At 40.2% G+C, this 18,882-nt stretch overlaps 1 protein-coding gene across 3 annotated transcripts in view; it reads left to right on the forward strand.

The window, feature by feature from the left end:
• The window catches only part of rasa2 (RAS p21 protein activator 2), a 130,447-nt gene extending 111,592 nt beyond the window's left edge, over positions 1-18,855 (forward strand). For all 3 annotated transcript variants that reach the window (XM_078205923.1, XM_078205934.1, XM_078205928.1), the window contains 5 exons: positions 8,510-8,592; positions 13,477-13,694; positions 14,450-14,553; positions 14,827-15,016; positions 16,053-18,855. In XM_078205923.1, coding sequence (XP_078062049.1) covers positions 8,510-8,592; positions 13,477-13,694; positions 14,450-14,553; positions 14,827-15,016; positions 16,053-16,077 — 620 coding nt within the window. In that variant the 3' untranslated portion in view covers positions 16,078-18,855. The remainder of the gene's footprint in view (positions 1-8,509; positions 8,593-13,476; positions 13,695-14,449; positions 14,554-14,826; positions 15,017-16,052) is intronic.
• The last annotated feature ends 27 nt before the right edge of the window (positions 18,856-18,882 follow it).

Here is an 18,882-nt window from a genome sequence, read left to right on the forward strand (position 1 = left end):
GGGGTTCATCAAGCCTGGGGGAGGGGTGGGGTGGGACAATGATACCTGAGTCGGCATGGAATTTGGCAGGAGGGGGCTGGGAATAGGGTCTGCTGAGCAAGTTGGGGAGAGGGGCTGCTGAGTGAGTGAGACGAGGTGGAGAAGGAGGGGTTTGTTGAATTGAGTAAAGGGGCTTCACTCTGTTTTCTGTCCCCAGGGAATATGGAGAGCTTGGCTGCAAACTACATGAGTGCGTAAAATATTTTTACAAAGTCTGTTCAGAACACAGATTATCATTTTATATTATACGTTACACAGGAGCTTTAATAATTGCTGCATGTTACTATGCTGTTTTATTACTCTTTGATTTCACTGACATCTGGGGTCATATTAATTTTTCATTTCTTGTATCTCCATTCATAGGATGTGGGCAGTGCTGGCATGGCCAGCGTTTGTTACCTATCCCTAAATACTTTCTAAAATGAGGTCATGTTGGAGAATAATTTGCGCCGCGCTACTGTAGTCCTTTGCTTTGCTGCGCAGGTACATAATCCAGCAAGATAATCTTCTGTTGTTAGTGCATGTGGTGAAGGAGAAAGTCCATGCTAATTGCATTGAATGCTGAAAAGCTGACATTTTGGTGATTTGATTCAAATCCATTGGTCCATGACGTTGACAGTAGAAAAAGGTCAAGGGAAACCTAATGTTTCTATCCACTTGAAGTTTAAGAGTTACACCTGTTCCAAGTGGCCGAGAAGCTTTTGCACTTCACTGCAGATTGTACAGCATGCTAACATTCTGATTTCTTGTCGCAAAAAAATTCATACCTTTGTCTTTAGCCATCCCTGAAATATACACTTAGTCCAGTAACTTTAACAATTCCTTGTGCAATGGAAATGATTTCAACTGCACACTTTTAAGGAACAGATTTGAAACCGGGTGAATTGTTATTTCTATTAACAGATGTTGCGTTTTGTCTTTGTTGCGGTAGCCAATTCTTTGGAATTATTTCTACTCCCCACCCACAGCCACCCTTCCATTTAAAAAAAAAAGTCCTTTCAAAAAACATTTCTTGGACTAAGTTTTAAGTATTTTCATGACCCTCCCACCAGATCTAAGTGCCTGCTCCTTTTTTTTGCGCTCAAACCTATTAGCCATTTTTTCACTTTAATATTAATGATGTTGCAAGTTGTTGTGAGTGATTGAAGCAGTGCTTATATGATCAAAAATCAATGCAATGGTTTAATATGTCGAATGAAAAAGAACTATATTTGTCATTTAACACATTGTCCAAACATTCCCTGCGGTTTCTTTGTACAATGGAGTAGTGCTCTCAGTGCCTGTTGTGTGGACATATATATTTATATATTGCTGGTGCTTGATACTGATTCTGACTCTCGTGGTGGCATGTTCTATTTTCTTGCACTGGTGTTCCTCCTGTCCAGCGCAAAATTCATCCGCTGAGACTTTTGAAGTTTGCAGGTGACATTAAGTTAGGAAGCAGACTATGTTTTTTGGATTGGAGCAAGGAATTTTATTCATAGACTTAGTCATAGACAAAGCTTTGTCAGATGGAGTTTAATGTGGGGAAGTGTAAGATCATCCACTTTTTGAATCTGAGAAAGACATTTTGATATATTTTCTTCACGGTTAGAAACTAAAAACTGTAGAGCAGCAAAGGGATTTAGGTGTTATGTACTCCGATCATGTAGAGGTAGAAAAAGCAATCGGGCTAATGCAATGTTGGCCTTGCCTCAAGGGGACAGGAATTCAAAGGGGAGCAACTTATGCTTCAATTGTACAGAATGTTGATAAAACCCATCTGGAGAATTGTGATCAGTGAATCTGAGGTAAATATGTTAAACGTTTGGAGAGTTCAGGGTATTGAATTCGATGATTAGCCATGATCAAAATGAATGGTGCAGCAGACTTGAAGGCCCAAAATGTTTCCATGTTTTGTTGGAAGGAACCCATCATAGATTTATCAAAATTATGCCATATCTTCAAGTGTTAAATTATCAGGATAGATTACGTGAATCTGGTTTGTATTCTTGACATGAATAGATTGAGTGATCCAACTGAAGTGTTTAAAATGATAAATCCATTAGATTATGTACAAATTTTCCTCTTGTGGGGGATTAATGGATGGATAAGAGGGCATAATTTTTAAATTAGAACTAGGTGGTTCAGAGTGCTCCTTCAAAAAAGGCTGATGGAAATATGGAGCTCAAAAGGCTCTGGATGCTGGGGTCAATGGAAATTTTTGCGACTGAGATTTAGATTTTTGTTGGGTGAGAGATATGGGATGAAGTTGAGGTACAGAGGAACTATTATCAAAATGAATGGCTGAATACTTGCATAAATCTAGCACTTACAACCTATAAGTGTCGCAAAATATTTTACAGATCAGAAATGAGCACAGTGTACGAGTGGAAGAGTAGCGGAGATGGCTTAAAGCATGCTTGATAGTTGAAGCATCACTGATGGGGCAGAAAGTGAGGAAGCACAGATGGCTAATGTCAAGGAACCAAAGGGCATGGAGCTGGAATATAAGGCATACGAGAGATGAGGAGGTTACTAATGGGATATTGTAAAAGTAGAGTCAGGAATTATGGAAACATGGCTAAGAATTTTTTAACAAGTCTGGGAGCTATTAAAGGACAAGGGAGTATAAGTAGCTGATCTTGGTGACCGATACAGTAACAATTGTAATAAAGCTCAGTATTGAATAATTTCAACATGGAGAAATTTTAATTTAAAAATAAATCCCCACCTAGATCAGAATAGCACCAATATGATTCGGTATTACTGCTGAACAACTCGGAATTGTTTCTTGATTTTGAAGTGATGCATCAAGAGTGTAGTTTACTTTAATGTCAAGTAAATTCTCAGGGTTAGTCTCGGGAGTTGATCCACAATTTTATTTCAATATGTGTTAAATTAGCTCCATATTTGTCTGCTGGCCAAAATGTAACACAATTCCAAATTGTGATCACATGCAACAAAAGGATATGGATGCTCACATATGGTTCTTTGAAGCAGGAGAATGCTTTGTCAAATCATTTTATAGCCATGTTAAATCAGTCTGTTTAATGAGAAAGTAGAAGTGCCATTTCAGTTTACAGTACAGGGGAAGAAGATAAATCTGTGTTAGAAAAATCTAACAGTGACCCGAACAGACACCAGAATGTGGCGACTAGGGGGGCACGGTAGCACAGTGGTTAGCACTGCTGCTTCACAGCTCCAGGGTCCCGGGTTCGATTCCCGGCTCGGGTCACTGTCTGTGTGGAGTTTGCGCATTCTCCTCGTGTCTGCGTGGGTTTCCTCCGGGTGCTCCGGTTTCCTCCCACAGTCCAAAGATGTGCGGGTTAGGTTGATTGGCCAAGTTAAAAATTGCCCCTTAGTGTCCTGAGATGCGTAGGATAGAGGGATTAGCGGGTTAAAAAAAAAGGATTAGCGGGTAGGGCCTGGGTGGGATTGTGGTCGGTGCAGACTCGATGGGCCGAATGGCCTCCTTCTGCACTGTAGGATTTCTATGATGATTCTATGATTGCAGTGTTAATGTAAGCCTTGTGACTAATAAATAGATTTTACTTTACCTTAGGGGAATTTGAAACACTGAGTGCCTTATTCTTACCATCCTGTTCTGAAACATTCTGACTTCATTTCATTTGTTCTCCTTTTTTTCCCCTTTTCACTTTTGGGGCAAGCCTTCCATTCTGTTGGTCAGTATTTACCATTTAAATGCATGAAAAGTATCACTCGAGGTAATTCTGCCTATTTACATGTAGATTCTGCAGAAGCATAAATGTCAATAAATTGAATAGGTGCTATAGTTACAATGGCTTTTTTGCAATTGCCAGAAGATTTTCTCCCTGAAAATATTTTATTTGGTAAAGAGTTCTGAATGGAAATTTTATAATGGCTGGTTTTCTGCCAGATCAAATCATCAACCGCATGTTTGACATTTTTGGCAAATGTTGTCACTAAGCAGCTGCAGAGTACTGTGAGAGGGGAGGGTGAACAGCCAATAGTCACAGTCCATATCAATACCAACAACATAAATAAGAGGAGGGATGAGGTCCTGCAGGCAGAATTTATGGAACGAGTAAAGAAACTAGCAAGCAGGACCACAGTGGTTGTAATCTCCAGATTTTACACTCTGCCATGTGCTATTGATTTATAGAAATAGAGAGAGAAGATGAATACGTGTCTAAAGAGATGCTAGAGAAGTGAGGGCTTGAGATTCCTGGGATATTGGGAGCATTTCTGAGGAAGATGAGACCTGTACAGGACAGAAGAGTTACACCTGAACACAACCAAGACCAATGTGCGTGTGGAGTGATTTGCTAGTGCTACTGGGGAAGGTTCAAACTGCATTAAGATCTAAATTGGATACAAGGCCATAACTAAGAAATAGGAACAGGAATATGCCATTCAGCACCTCGAGCCTGCTCTGCCATTCAAATGGGATCATGGCTGGTCCAACATTCCTCGCATCCACTTTCCTTGTGCATGTATCTGAATACATGGAGTGTGGTAAATAAAATTGGTGAGCTGTAAATGCAAGTGGCCACATGGGAATATGATGCCATCCAATAAGAGAGACTGAGCTCAAAACACGACAGGACTGGGTACTAAATATTCCTGGATACAAGGTGTTCAGGAAACATTGGGATGGAAAGAAAGGAAAAGATTGGGGTGGAAAGAACGGAAGAGTGGTGGCAATATTGGTTAAGTGGAATATTAATATTGCAGAGGATGGTCCAGAGGGAGTTGAGAACAGAATCTATTTAGTTACAGTTAAGAAACATTCCACTACTATATGCATTTTGTAGGCCACTATAAAATGAGAAAGATGCATAGTAGCAAATTTGAAAGGTAAAGCTAATAAGTATCATGGGGGACTTCAATTATCCTAATGCAAACTGAAAGATAGTGTAGAGCAGGGTGGGGGAAGAGTTCCTCAAGTGTATTTGGGAGAATTTTCTGCATCAGTATGTTTCCAGTCAAATTAGGAAGGAAGCATTTTTGGACATGGCTCTGGGGCACAGAGGACTGTGGAGGCCGAGACGTTGAGCGTCTTCAAGACAGAAATTGATAAATTCTTGATTTCTCGAGGAATTAAGGGCTATGGGGAGAGAGCGGGTAAATGGAGTTGAAATCAACCATGATTGAATGGTGGAGTGGACTCGATGGGCCGAATGGCCTTACTTGCGCTCCTGTGCCTTATGGTCTTATGGAATGATCTGGGACAAGTGGATCAAGTGTCGGGAACATTTGGGGTACAGTGGTTTAGATTAGATTTTCTATTTCTAGCAATAGAACAGAACGAAGAGCAATCCAGGGAAACGCATTATTAATTGAAGATAAAGAGGAAGTATTAAATAGGTTGGGTGTACTAAGGAGGAATGTTCAGGATTGCAGGAAGAAAGTGGGAAAATGACACATGGTGCATTGCTTATTTGGAGAGCTAGCATAGACGTGATGAGCTGAATGGCCCCCTGTGTTGTGACAATTCCATGGTTCTGTGGGAACAAATTAGCAGTCACTTGGATAAATGTGGACTAATTAAGAAAAGCCACTGTGGATTTGTCAAGAGGGAAAAGTGTTTAACAAATTCATAGAATCCCTACAGTGCAGAAGGAGGCCATTTGGCCCATTGAGTCTGCACCGACAGAACATCTTACCTAGTCCCTATCTCTGTTACCCCATGTATTCACCCCACTAATCCCCTTAACCTACATATTCTGGGAGACTAAGGGGCAATTTAACATTGCCAATCCACCTAACCTACACATTTTTGGATTGTTGAAGGAAACTGGAGCACCTGGAGGAAACCCACGTGGAAACAGTGTGCAAACTCCACACAGTCACCTGAGGCCAGAATAAACTCGGGTGCCTGGCGCTGTGAGGCAGCAGTGCTAACCACTGTGCCACCCCGAATAAGTTTTTTGATGATGTAACAGAGTTGATGAGGGTAACGCACTTGATGTGGTTTTATATGGACTTCCAAAAGGTATTTGGGTAAATTACCATGTAACAGGTGTGTAAACAAAGTGGAAGCTCATGGAATAAAAGGGACAGTGTCCAGAATTGGACAATATTGAATACTGATTATTGTCCGATTCTGGACACCACACTTCAGGGAGAGTGCGTTTGAGAGGGATAGAGGGGTTTATGAGAATGGTTCCGAGGGTCAGAGATTTCAGTTATGTGGACAGCTTTGCAAAGTGGCAAATGTTCTCCTTTGAGAAGAGAAGGTTGTAAAGAGATGTGATAGGGGTGTTGAAAATTATCAGGGGTCTGGACAGAGTAGATGGAGAGAAACTTTTCTCATTAGCTGAAGAGCTGAGAACCAGAGGACACTGATTTAAGGTGATGAGCAAAAGAACCAAAGTTGGCATGAGGAAATGCGTTTTTACACAGGGAGTGGTTAGGAGCTGGAATCCATAAGCTGCGTGTATGCTGTTGGCCGATTCAATTGTGGCTTTCAAAAGGGAATTGAATAATCCCAAAAGAAAAGGTTTGCAGGACCACGAGTAAAAGGCAAAGCAGTAGGACCAGCTGAGTAGCTCTTAGAGAGCAGACGTGGGCACGGCAACTCCCAAGTGCCTCCGATACCATAGCTATTCTATAATTCTACAGTCATTCTTATAAAATATAGAGACAGAGTGCACGTTGTTTTGATTAAAATCCCCAAGATTAACAACCAGTTTAATGAAGACCTTTCATTGAAGATTCTTGTTAAATTAATTTCTGGCCAGTTTCATCTGTTCTGCTTTGTCCTTCGGAATCCAAACCACAGATGGACAAGTTTACACTACAATCCGCAATTTGGAATTCAAACCATAAACTACTGGGACTCCATTTTTGGTGCTGCAGCCCAACTTTTTGCTCGACCTATACAAGGCATCTTTAATCTTGAGTGAAATGGAAGAAAATGGCAGTATGTGGCTGTGCAGCATTTGGAATCATGCACTTAGCTATTGGTAAATTCTTGAAGGATTAATGAGAGGAAGTTGGCTAGACTTGAGGGCAAAATAAGTTTCAGAATCGTCTCCAGTGGAAAAGAATTGGAATCATGTTGTTTCAACATGCAATGTCAACAGCAGTAATCCTCAACATTGAATAGACATTTGGTGGCGTTATTTGTGAGATTGCTTAGTTTTCCTATAGTGTACTGCATTTGCTGTCTATTATAAAGGTAGCCCTGTGTTGTAGCTTCACCAGGTGGCACCTTGTTTTCAGCTACACCTGCTTGTACTCTTGGAATGGTTCTCTGCACCCCTCAGTGAGTCAGGTTTATTAAGGGAGTGAGGGTTTTGTTTGGCCAAAAGCTTACTGATTATGATGGTGTTATAATTCTCCTACTGCCAATTGTTTAGAGTTCCACATGGTGCCTAATTTTGAGCTGTTACAACTGTTAACCTATCACAGAGCATGGTGCTAGCAGGAGTTTTGATTTATTTGGCTGAGGGAAGGCAGTAGGTGGTAATCAGAAAAAAAGGTTTCTGTGGCCAAATTTGATCTGAAACCGAGACTTCATGGGGACTGGAGTCAATGTTGATTATTTGCAAGCTCACTCCTACCTGAGAACTGGAAGCGATGACTTCAGTCTTCCCAATATTTACTTGCTTTGTAGGCAATTTGCTTTGACTGATAGCAGATTTTTATTTCCAGATTCTCTTTAAACTGAATTAAAATTTGAAAAGTCCCATGGTGTAATTTGAGCATATGTTCACTGGCTTTTTAGTTCAGAACTCTGGTTTGCTAGTCCAGGTTCATAACATGTACACCATTGCCTCTGATTTTGAAAGTTTGAATTCAATCTGTATGTTGCCTCAAATGTAATATTTTTGTAATCAAGTATTTTTGTTCCTAAAAGATTAGACTCAAACGTTCATTGACAAGCTTGATTTTGTGGTGTTTGTGAATGAAGGAGGGATACCTGGTGCCTTGCAATGGAATTTTTGTGCCAGTCCGTTGCCTGGCTGCAGGATCAGGTGCAAAAGTGTTTCCGGAATACACAGAATGATAAATGAACTGGAGCCCTTTCATCACTTCAAAACATGCAACTAATCACCAAAGGAGAGGAAAACCTCATCCAATTAGCAAATGACAGATGTTAAAGTTGGCATTTTCCCCAGTTAGCTGTTGGCTGTCGATGTAACCTAGTTCCTCTGCATCCACTTGTCTTTTGGAATTGTGTCCCCCAGCTTAAGTATTGAGCTTGCTTTAAAGACAGGAAAAATATGATTGTTTTTAGCCTAAACCATATGTTTTAAAACATATCAGGGCCAAGGAGGGGAATGTGCAAATTCTGAATCTTTTACTTGATATCAGCCCAAAGGTACATTATCTTTAAATAGAAGCGTTCCAGTATTGTGCAAAACATTTCTTTGGTCGTTCCCATTAGCAAATACTGTGGCCAGACTCTCATTGAATTGTTATTTTATTAATTTTGATTATACTACTCTCCAAAATGATAGAGGTGAACACTAATTATGTATTCAATCTGTTTGCACAGGTAAAGAGTCCCTATACAGTATCCTGATTAAGAACATTGTTGCAGTTGAGAAACTTGAAGAAAGATGCTTCAACAAAAAAAATGTACGTGACAACTCCATTCTAAAGTAGCTTGTGGAAATACGTATAATGAAGCAGAAACTGTTTTTCTTAAATTTAAGCAGAAAACACTTGAAATATAGGCCAAAAAACAGAATCAACATTCCCATTTGGTGACCTTTGCTCAGAACTGGTCTGATAAAGGGCTACCAAAACGTTAATACAATTTCTCTCTGCACAGATGTTGCCTGACCTGAACCTTTTCAGCCTTTTGTTCCCAATTTCCAGCAACCACAGTATTTTGCCTTTTGTATAGCTGGATTTAATCTTATCCACCTGTTTTATTTCTGAGGTAAAAATGTTCACGTTGTTGGGAGATCTTGATTTTTGTATTCAATGCTTAAAAAATAGTTAATTTTCCTCTAGTCCCGTGACTGTCAGATTATTTCATGGTCTGAAACTCTAAATAACATCTTTGCCTCATATGCAAGCTCACAGACCACATTTGATGTCTGCAACCTGTCTAAATTAGTATTTTCAGTCACTGCTGGATTAAGTCCTGGATGGGTTAAGAATAGGAGAGCAAGACAGTGAATCTTGAAAGGCGTCAAGAAAAAAGCATTCATATCTTAAACTGAAGTTTTGGATGAATTGTCTGCTTGAACCACTATTGGTTTTAACTTCTAAGTGGCATTGCTCTTTCAAGAATAATGCCTGCGTCTGTAATGAATTTTTTTTTTGCTTTGCTAAAATAAAATTTAATTGAGGAAGACAGCACTGCTTCAATATAAGAACATAAGAACATAAGAAATAGGAGCAGGAGTAGGCCATCTAGCCCCTCGAGCCTGCCCCGCCATTCAATAAGATCATGGCTGATCTGACGTGGATCAGTACCACTTACCCGCCTGATCCCCATAACCCTTAATTCCCTTACCGATCAGGAATCCATCCATCCGCGCTTTAAACATATTCAGCGAGGTAGCCTCCACCACCTCAGTGGGCAGAGAATTCCAGAGATTCACCACCCTCTGGGAGAAGAAGTTCCTCCTCAACTCTGTCTTAAACCGACCCCCCTTTATTTTGAGGCTGTGTCCTCTAGTTTTAACTTCCTTACTAAGTGGAAAGAATCTCTCCGCCTCCACCCTATCCAGCCCCCGCATTATCTTATAAGTCTCCATAAGATCCCCCCTCATCCTTCTAAACTCCAACGAGTTCAAACCCAATCTCCTCAGCCTCTCCTCATAATCCAAACCCCTCATCTCCGGTATCAACCTGGTGAACCTTCTCTGCACTCCCTCCAATGCCAATATATCCTTCCTCATATAAGGGGACCAATACTGCACACAGTATTCCAGCTGCGGCCTCACCAATGCCCTGTACAGGTGCATCAAGACATCCCTGCTTTTATATTCTATCCCCCTCGCAATATAGACCAACATCCCATTTGCCTTCTTGATCACCTGTTGTACCTGCAGACTGGGCTTTTGCGTCTCATGCACAAGGACCCCCAGGTCCCTTTGCACGGTAGCATGTTTTAATTTGTTTCCATTGAGATAGTAATCCCATTTGTTATTATTTCCTCCAAAGTGTATAACCTCGCATTTCTCAACGTTATACTCCATTTGCCATATCCTCGCCCACTCACTCAGCCTGTCCAAATCTCTCTGCAGATCTTCTCCGTCCTCCACACGATTCACTTTTCCACTTATCTTTGTGTCGTCTGCAAACTTCGTTACCCTACACTCCGTCCCCTCCTCCAGATCATCTATATAAATGGTAAACAGTTGCGGCCCGAGTACCGATCCCTGCGGCACGCCACTAGTTACCTTCCTCCAACCGGAAAAACACCCATTTATTCCGACTCTTTGCTTCCTGTCGGATAGCCAGTCCCCAATCCACTTTAACACACTACCCCCAACTCCGTGTGCCCTAATCTTCTTCAGCAGCCTTTTATGGGGCACCTTATCAAACGCCTTTTGGAAATCCAAAAACACCGCATCCACCGGTTCTCCTCCATCAACCGCCCTAGTCACATCTTCATAAAAATCCAACATGTTCGTCAAGCACGACTTTCCCCTCATGAATCCATGCTGCGTCTGATTGATCGAACCATTTCTATCCAGATGCCCTGCTATCTCCTCTTTGATAATGGATTCCAGCATTTTCCCTACTACAGACGTTAAGCTGACCGGCCTATAGTTACCCGCCTTTTGTCTCCTTCCTTTTTTAAACAGCGGCGTAACATTAGCCGTTTTCCAATCAACCGGCACTACCCCAGAATGCAACGAGTTTTGATAAATAATCACTAACGCATCCACTATTACCTCTGACATTTCTTTCAATACCCTGGGATGCATTCCATCCGGACCCGGGGACTTGTCCACCTTCAGTCCCATTAGTCTACCCAGCACTGCCTCTCTGGTAACATTAATCGTATTAAGTATTTCTCCTGCTGCCAACCCTCTATCGTTAATATTTGGCATACTATTTGTGTCCTCCACCGTGAAGACCGACACAAAAAACTTATTTAAAGACTCAGCCATATCCTCATTTCCCACTATTAACTCCCCCCTCTCGTCCTCCAAGGGTCCAACATTCACTCTAGCCACTCTATTCCTTTTTATATATTTATAAAAACTTTTACTATCATTTTTTATATTAATTGCTAGCCTAGCTTCATAGTCTATCCTTCCTTTCTTTATCGCTTTCTTAGTCTCTCTTTGTTGTTTCTTAAATTTTTCCCAATCACTTGTTTCTCCACTATTTTTGGCCACTCTGTACACAGCTGTTTTTATTTTAATACTCTATGTTTTGGCATGGTTCATGTTTCTAGGGTCTAATGATGTTGAACTTGGTTATTAACATGTCAAAATAACGTGGCTCCATTGGGTTGCACTCATCATCTAAATTGACCCCATCTTCTTAGACTCTCAGCTCGTCTCTCACACCATCCATTCCTCTAGTTTGTTTAAAGTTTATTTATTAGTCACAAGTAGGCTTACATTCACACTGCAAAGAAGGTATTGTGAAAATCCCCAAGTCGCCATACTCTGGCACCTGTTCGGGTATACAGAGAATTTAGCATGGCCAATTCACCTAACCAGCACATCTTCGGAATGTGGGAGGCAAACACAGCACCCGGAGGAAACCCACGCAGACACGGGGAGAATGTGCAAACTCCATACAGACAGTGACCCAAGCCAGGAATCGAACCCAGGCCCCTGACACTGTGAGGCAGCAGTGCTTATCACTGTGCCAACATGCCGCCTCATAGTATATATTTAGTATATATGTTGTTACCCTCTGCATTAGTCTTAACAGCTAGAGTGTCTCTTTCCAACTAGTCAGTTCAGGAAATTAATGTGAGACTGGAAATCAGAACATCTGTGATCTATCATTGCAGCTGGTTTAGTGTATAGAATTTGGCAATGTGGTTACCTGGTATCTCTGCTGCTCCCACATTGCAATCTGATGAATTGTTTAAGCTGCTGTACCAAATAAATGCTGTTCTTGCCAAGGTCTGCCAAATGTCAAACTCTGAACAGTTTGTATTTACATAGTGCCTCTAATGTAATAAAATGTTCTTAGGCACTTCAAGAACCAAAATAATAACCTCACCCGTATCACGTTCTGTGTCTCAAATTCTAGATATAATGTATCCACACTTTTTTTCTGAAAGAGATCCTCCTAATTTGAATCAATCAGATTGCTTGCTTTGTCTCCCGAGGAAGATTGTTCTATAGATTGATCACGTACTGTACTTTCCTTTATGATGTGATCCATTACCTTTTATTCTTAATTTGAATCTAGTCGAGCTAAACTTAAAGTAGATTGGTATTTGGCAAGAAATCTTCAATGGTGAATTCCTGGTTTTCATGATATTTAGCTTGCATGTAAAGTCAAATTCCAGCAACTGTTTTGTGAGATAAAATGCGGCCTGGAGTTCCATCATTTGCTCACACCATGTCATCATCATAATCGCTGGATTGTAAGTTTGCTTTCAGAATTCATGTAATGAATCAGAAGTTCATTTCCATCCAGCCCATTTATAGAATCTGGCATTTAGTTAAATTTCCTTTCACATCACTCCATTGTCACAAGGAGTCAACAACTGTGACCAACCAAGTTTTGCATGCCATTCCTTTACTTGTAGTATCTATATACCCTGGGCCTGATGGCAGCCGTCATTTTAGTGCCTTTTAGTGAGAAAATTTGATCTTTTAACTGTGGTCCAAGTAAATTTTCCAATTTCCATAGGAGTGACCATCGATCCAAATTAATTAAGTGCCCTGAAGAGATGGTCTAGAGGAAGAAGTGGGCTGATTCATCCTCCATTACAGTCACTTGAATTATTGTTTCGTTCACCTTGAAGGAGGCTTCTAGCTGATCTCTCATACAATTTCTGGAGTATAGTTATGAACAGCAGAGCTACCTCAGTTTTTCTTAAAAATTGAATTTATAGCATACTCCTGAAGGTACAATGGGCAGTCATATGTGGTGCAGAAGCACTGAAGGCTTCCCAGTTAGCCTTTCGGGTTGAATGAGATTATCTTTGAACCTCTTTGAAGTTATGGCTTTGCCTAAATCTTTTTCTCGAGCTTTACTAGTCTTCATTTAGGATGAAGTGTTAAGCAGTTCCATCCTTTGGATCTATCCACAGACAGCACAATTCTTAGCTTTTTTTTGTTGCTTCAACAAAAATTGTACTGGAATTTAGTTTTGCTTATGGAATTAGAATGCTAGTCTTACTAACCATTGCTTCTAATAGAAAGATATAGTAATTTTTGACTACATACACCGGGCATTAGCTTATTGTGTTGATAAGCCTAAAGAAGCAATACAGATGCCGCTTTGAACTCTCCTAACCCTGATTGTTGTCCATCAACTACTCAAAAGGAGATTTGAGTATCATTCCATTTTTGGTTTCAGATGTTTCAAGTCCTCTGTATCGACCGACCCGAAAGACCACTTTATGTTCAAGCCAGTAACTGTGTAGAGGCCAATGAATGGATTGAGGTGATCACCAGAGTGAGTCGTTGCAATTCCAAGAGGCTGCATGTTTACCACCCTTGTGCTTTTTTATCTGGAAGCTGGATCTGCTGCAAAAATACAGATGAGAAAGCCGCTGGTTGTACATGTTGTACTGGGTGAGTCATTCTCTGGAGTAAGAACTATTTTCTTGGACCAGCTCCTTCAAACATGCAGGCTGATTCCAAACAAAAGCAATAAATGAAGATCAAATAGTGAAACTTGCAGCAAGTAGTAAGGGTGCTTGTCAAACTCCAGTTTGTTTCTGCCTCAAGTCTTCCAACATAACTGACTCTTGATGCTCGATATCATATTAAAAAATACACCAATGTTGATTAAATCTGATTTTTGTTTCACTTTGCTTAACATTATTCTGTTCTAATTTTTAATTCTAAATAAATGTATGTTCATAGTTTCGTAGACATTTTATCAGCAGAATAAAACCCTAGTAGCTATGATGCCAGATAGTTAGAAACCTCAAATACTAGTCCAAATGACACTTGGCAAAGGGTTCACTACAAGTAGTTTTGATCTCTTATCTACTTAGGAAGTCAGTCGTAGGAATGAGTTCTGGGTAGTTGTTATACTTCTTCAATGTGATGTGATCTGTTAAATGTAGGAGTTGTGCCTAGTGGGAAAATAGCAGATTTGTTCAATTTGTGCATCTTGTCTATTTCTAATACCATTAGCCCGTTATGTGCTTGATATATGGTTCAACCCATATTTGTTTTATTTTTGCAGTAGGGTTAGGATAGAGAGAATAGTTAGTCCAAATCGGTTATTCAAATTGCAGGTATTCTTTCAGGTATTTTTAACAAATACAAGAGTCTGTTTCCTGTGTTGGAATTGCTACTGTTTTTGTCTTTGTTTCTAGGGGTTCTCCAGCAAATATCCAACTAGCCATTGACTGTGACCGGGAAGCTGAAAGGATATTTTCGCTGTTCCATGCCAACTTGTCCAGACTGCAGAAAATGGAAGGTGAGTTTCCAAAATTCCTCAATGATGAATGCAAGTTTCTTATTTTCACCTCTTCGGTCTTGCACTTAAATTCAAACAGGAAAACAATTAGCTGGATGTGATCTGTGCCGTCAAATGGACTCCTATGTCTGTAAAACGAAGAATGATGTTTGCTACTAGGTTGATGCGTCCTTTAGATAAACTGGTGAACTAAGTTACTGAGAGAAAATGTGAAGATTGCCGATGCCTTCATTTTAAATATGTTTTTAACATTATGTTGAAATTTCTCTGTAGATGCTTGTGGGAGTATAGATGTGTATCAAGGTCCTCAGATGGAGCAAGAGGAATATGCCCACTTTACTATTCAAGATTCAAGAGTCACCTTTAAAACTCTTCAGCAAATAATCGTAGTTGTGGATAAGTTGGCTGAATTTCACGAACAGTACCGAATTAAAAGATCAACACGTGCGACATATGGCAGCGAGTAAGTATTGGTTTAATTTCCAATTGGTTCAGGTTTGTTTTGGTCTTTGGAAAGGCTAGCATTTGTTTCCTATCCCTAATTAATCTTGAGACTGAGGTGACGAGCTGTCTCCCTAAAGCTCTGTGGTGTAGGTACATCCAAAGTGCTCTAAAAGACCATTCTGACCCACCAACTATGAAGGAAGGCTGGAGTTCCAAGACAGGACGGTGAGAGATTTAGAGCAGCATTTGTGGGTGGCAGCAATCCCACACACCTGCTGCCTTTGTCATTCTAGATGTTAGCGGTCATGGGTTTGGGAGGTGCTGTCAGAGGAACCTTAGCAAGTTGCTGAAATGCATGTTGTAAATGGTAGACACTAGTACCATTGTGCGCAGGCAATGAAAGGAGTTGAGTGCTTTAAGGCGGTGGATAGGGTGCCAGTCAAGTGGCTGCTTTTTCTTGGATGATGTCAAGCTCCTTGATTGTGTGTGTGGGTGGGCTATAGGGAATCAGAACGTGAATTACTCACCACAGAATTCTGTCTTATGACTTGCCCTTGTGTTAACAGTAATTATATGACTGGCTCCATTTAGTCTCTGGTCACTGGTAACCCCAGAATGTTGATGTTGAGGGATTCAGTAATGGTGAAAGTCAAAAAGAGAGGATTAGATTCTCTCTCATTGGAGATGATGCTTGATCAGTTCTTGTATGGCACCAATGTTGCTCTCAATTTGTCAACCCAAGCCTGAATGTTGTTCAGCTCTCACACGCACACACACCCACGCACGCATACACGCACGCACAGTATTAATTGTGTGTTAACTTCAGACTGGCTTCTTTGAATACTCCCTAAACAGCACTGTGCCATTATTGAGAAGCTCACTCCAAGAATTCAGTTGGCGGTAGTCCTAAAATTAATTTTGGGAGATTGGAAAAAATGTATTCTTATTAGCAACACATTGTTAGGTTTCTTTACTTTGATTCTTGGAGTTCATCATCGTAAAGTAATGAAGAATCTCAGGAAGTTAGTCACCATAGTACTTTTTCTTTGTTACAGAGAAAATCCTATCGGAACAAAATAATCCCAATCGAAGAGAAGACTTGATAGCTGCTGAAGCTCCACAGGAAAAGTCTCTGGAATTTCTTGGAATTTTTGTCAGCCAAGTACTGGTGTTTCCAAAGATGAGAGACTGAAGAGCCTGTCCTTTAGTAGATGTACAGAATGTTTTAGTGACGGTGACCATTTATGTGAAGTCCACAAAATATTTCAATGCACTTTAATCATCTGAACTTCTCCAGGTGATCTTAATTTATGATTTTTTTTTAAAAACTGATACAAGTATCAATTTTAGCAGATCAGTTGAATGATCCGTTTGGCCCTAACGTGGTTATTCATTGTGCATCTGTTGTGTGTATTCCATTTCATTTTCTGCCACGTCACATGTCTAAGGATCTGCCCAAATTTCCTAAATTTGCATTAGGTATTTTTGTGTAGTTTAAATATTTTTCTGCCTTTTAATGAAAAATGAACTGAATGGAAGCTGTTAAATATTTGTTTTAATACCCAAGGAAGGTCTGTAATTTCTGCCGATCACAGGAATCATTCAGTTTTTTCCCCCCACAGTAATTGTAATGTCCAATCCATCTCTCTCTCTCTCACACGCACACACCCCCACGCACAGTATTCATTGTGTGTTAACTTCAGACTGGCTTCTTTGAATACTCCCTAAACAGGCTGCCAGCAGTTTGAGTTTTGGCATTCCCTGCATATGCTGCTATTCAGAGTCAAACATCATGCCTTATGACTCCTATCATCTCAGAAATCATAACTTTAATAAATACTTGAATACTTTTGACCGTAGAGTCAAGACCATAATGTTTTTTTAATATTAATAGTCTGGACGAGATGTGGAGGGAAGCTCAGTATTTCATCAGATATACTGGATTTTAATTACAAGTCAACTCTTCATATTTCCAGGTACATAAATAAATAAAGGTACTAATGATAGGACAAAACTGGTTTATAGTAGGATGCTTTAATGTTGGTATTCATAGTTTTTAAATTCTAAAATAACCCCACACAAAAATCTTAAAGGAGCACCCATTAGCTCTAAGCAATTTGTGTTTTCTTTTAATTTCCCAATGTTGGTGACTCGTACTGGAGTACACATCTGCAACCCTCTGGTACTGATACTCATCCAAGTTTAAAGTTTACTTATTAGTGTCCCAAGTAGGCTTACATTAACACTGCAATGAAGTTACTGTGAAAATCCCCTAGTCGCCACACTCCGGCGCCTGCTCGGGAACACTGCGAGAGAATTTAGCATGGTCAATGCACCTAACCAGCACATCTTTTGGACTTGTGGGAGGAAACCGGAGCACCTGGAGGAAACCCATGCAGACACGGGGGGACCATGCAGTCTCCGCACAGTGACCCAAGCCGAGAATCTAACCCGGGTCCCTGCGCTGTGAGGCAGCAGAACTAACCACTGTGCCGCCACAAATGTGTCGCCACTTTTACTGTGTCATCCTTCTGATTTTAAGGAATTGGCTGATGATTTACTCTGCCCAATTCCCTGAAAAGATGCAGTTCAACATTTTGGTTATATGCAATGAGGGCCCAAAAAAAGCATTTACATTGCAACCGTATTTTTAAAATCATTCTTTGCCACGAACAAGAATATTGGCTCCCTGCACCTGCTTCCTCTTCCTCCTTGTGAAACAAAATATTGCTTATTGATTCAATTCATTGGCTGCTGTTAATGATTTCCCAAAAAAATACAAATTTCCGTTTGTTTAATTGACTCAAAAAGCTGTTGGTTGACAGTTGTGATTTCCTTTTTTTTGGGTTGGTGGGGGTTGTGGGAGTGAGTGGTTCACAAAATCAAATATCAAATTCATAAATTCTCCTTGTGTCAGATTCCTGAATAGTACGTGTGGGAGGATAGATCTTCAGTTGTGGAGACCAGTATGGCTGAGCCCAATGTTACCTCCTGATGTGTACAACTAGAATCATTGGCATTCATTAGCAGCAGCAACCTTAGTTACTTTTCCCCCTTGCGCCCAACATCCCTAACTTCTTCCCGATGCTGAAGACTAATTGTGGTGTTCCTGTAAGCGAAGATCAGTGAACTCAACAATTTTAAAATACACTCCTAAGACCTCGTATATTTAAGTATTGCACCGTAGGGTATTTTCACCCAATGCTTGATGGTGAGTCTCCAAGCATTTAATTTTATTCTGCCTGTAAAATTCTTGGGGGTCAGTTACAGAAATGGTGATTGCTGTTTGGGGGATGAAAGGGGTGGCGTCAGCATGCCGAGGAATTGTGTGGTGTGAGCAGAACAGTTGGAAAAACATAGGCGTTTGAGGTAATGCAACAGAACATTTGTTCTTAATTGACACCATAGTAAAACTTTGGTTTTGGGTAATTGAAGAATGTCACCTTTTTAAAAGAAGTATATATGTAAAATAAACAGTCCCCAAAGAACACAAAATCCGGTAAAAGAAAAAATGATCTTTTGTTCCTGATTGTCAGCACTAATTAAAATTGCAATGAAAGAAAGATGGTTGCTGCCAGCTGATTGTTTTGTATCAACGGTTGAGCAATTGGGTACGTGAGTAGGCGTTTTTGAGAAAAGGCCTGCTTTGTATTTTGGTGTCAATAGTTTATATGTTCTCCTCAATTAATATTTTAATGTGTATATATTGAATTGCCAGACTGTTGTATTATGTTGTATATTAGCTTTACCTTTTAAAAGCCCCAGCACTTGTTTATCTGCATGTTAGTGTTTTAGAAATGTATTTTTATTTAAATTTTATTTTCTTATCAAAATATTAAAACAGGACTTTGAAATTTACTCCATTCTTGTGTATTGACAAATAAT

This window comes from Mustelus asterias, chromosome 3, assembly GCF_964213995.1.
Source record: "Mustelus asterias chromosome 3, sMusAst1.hap1.1, whole genome shotgun sequence".
NCBI lineage: Eukaryota > Metazoa > Chordata > Chondrichthyes > Carcharhiniformes > Triakidae > Mustelus > Mustelus asterias.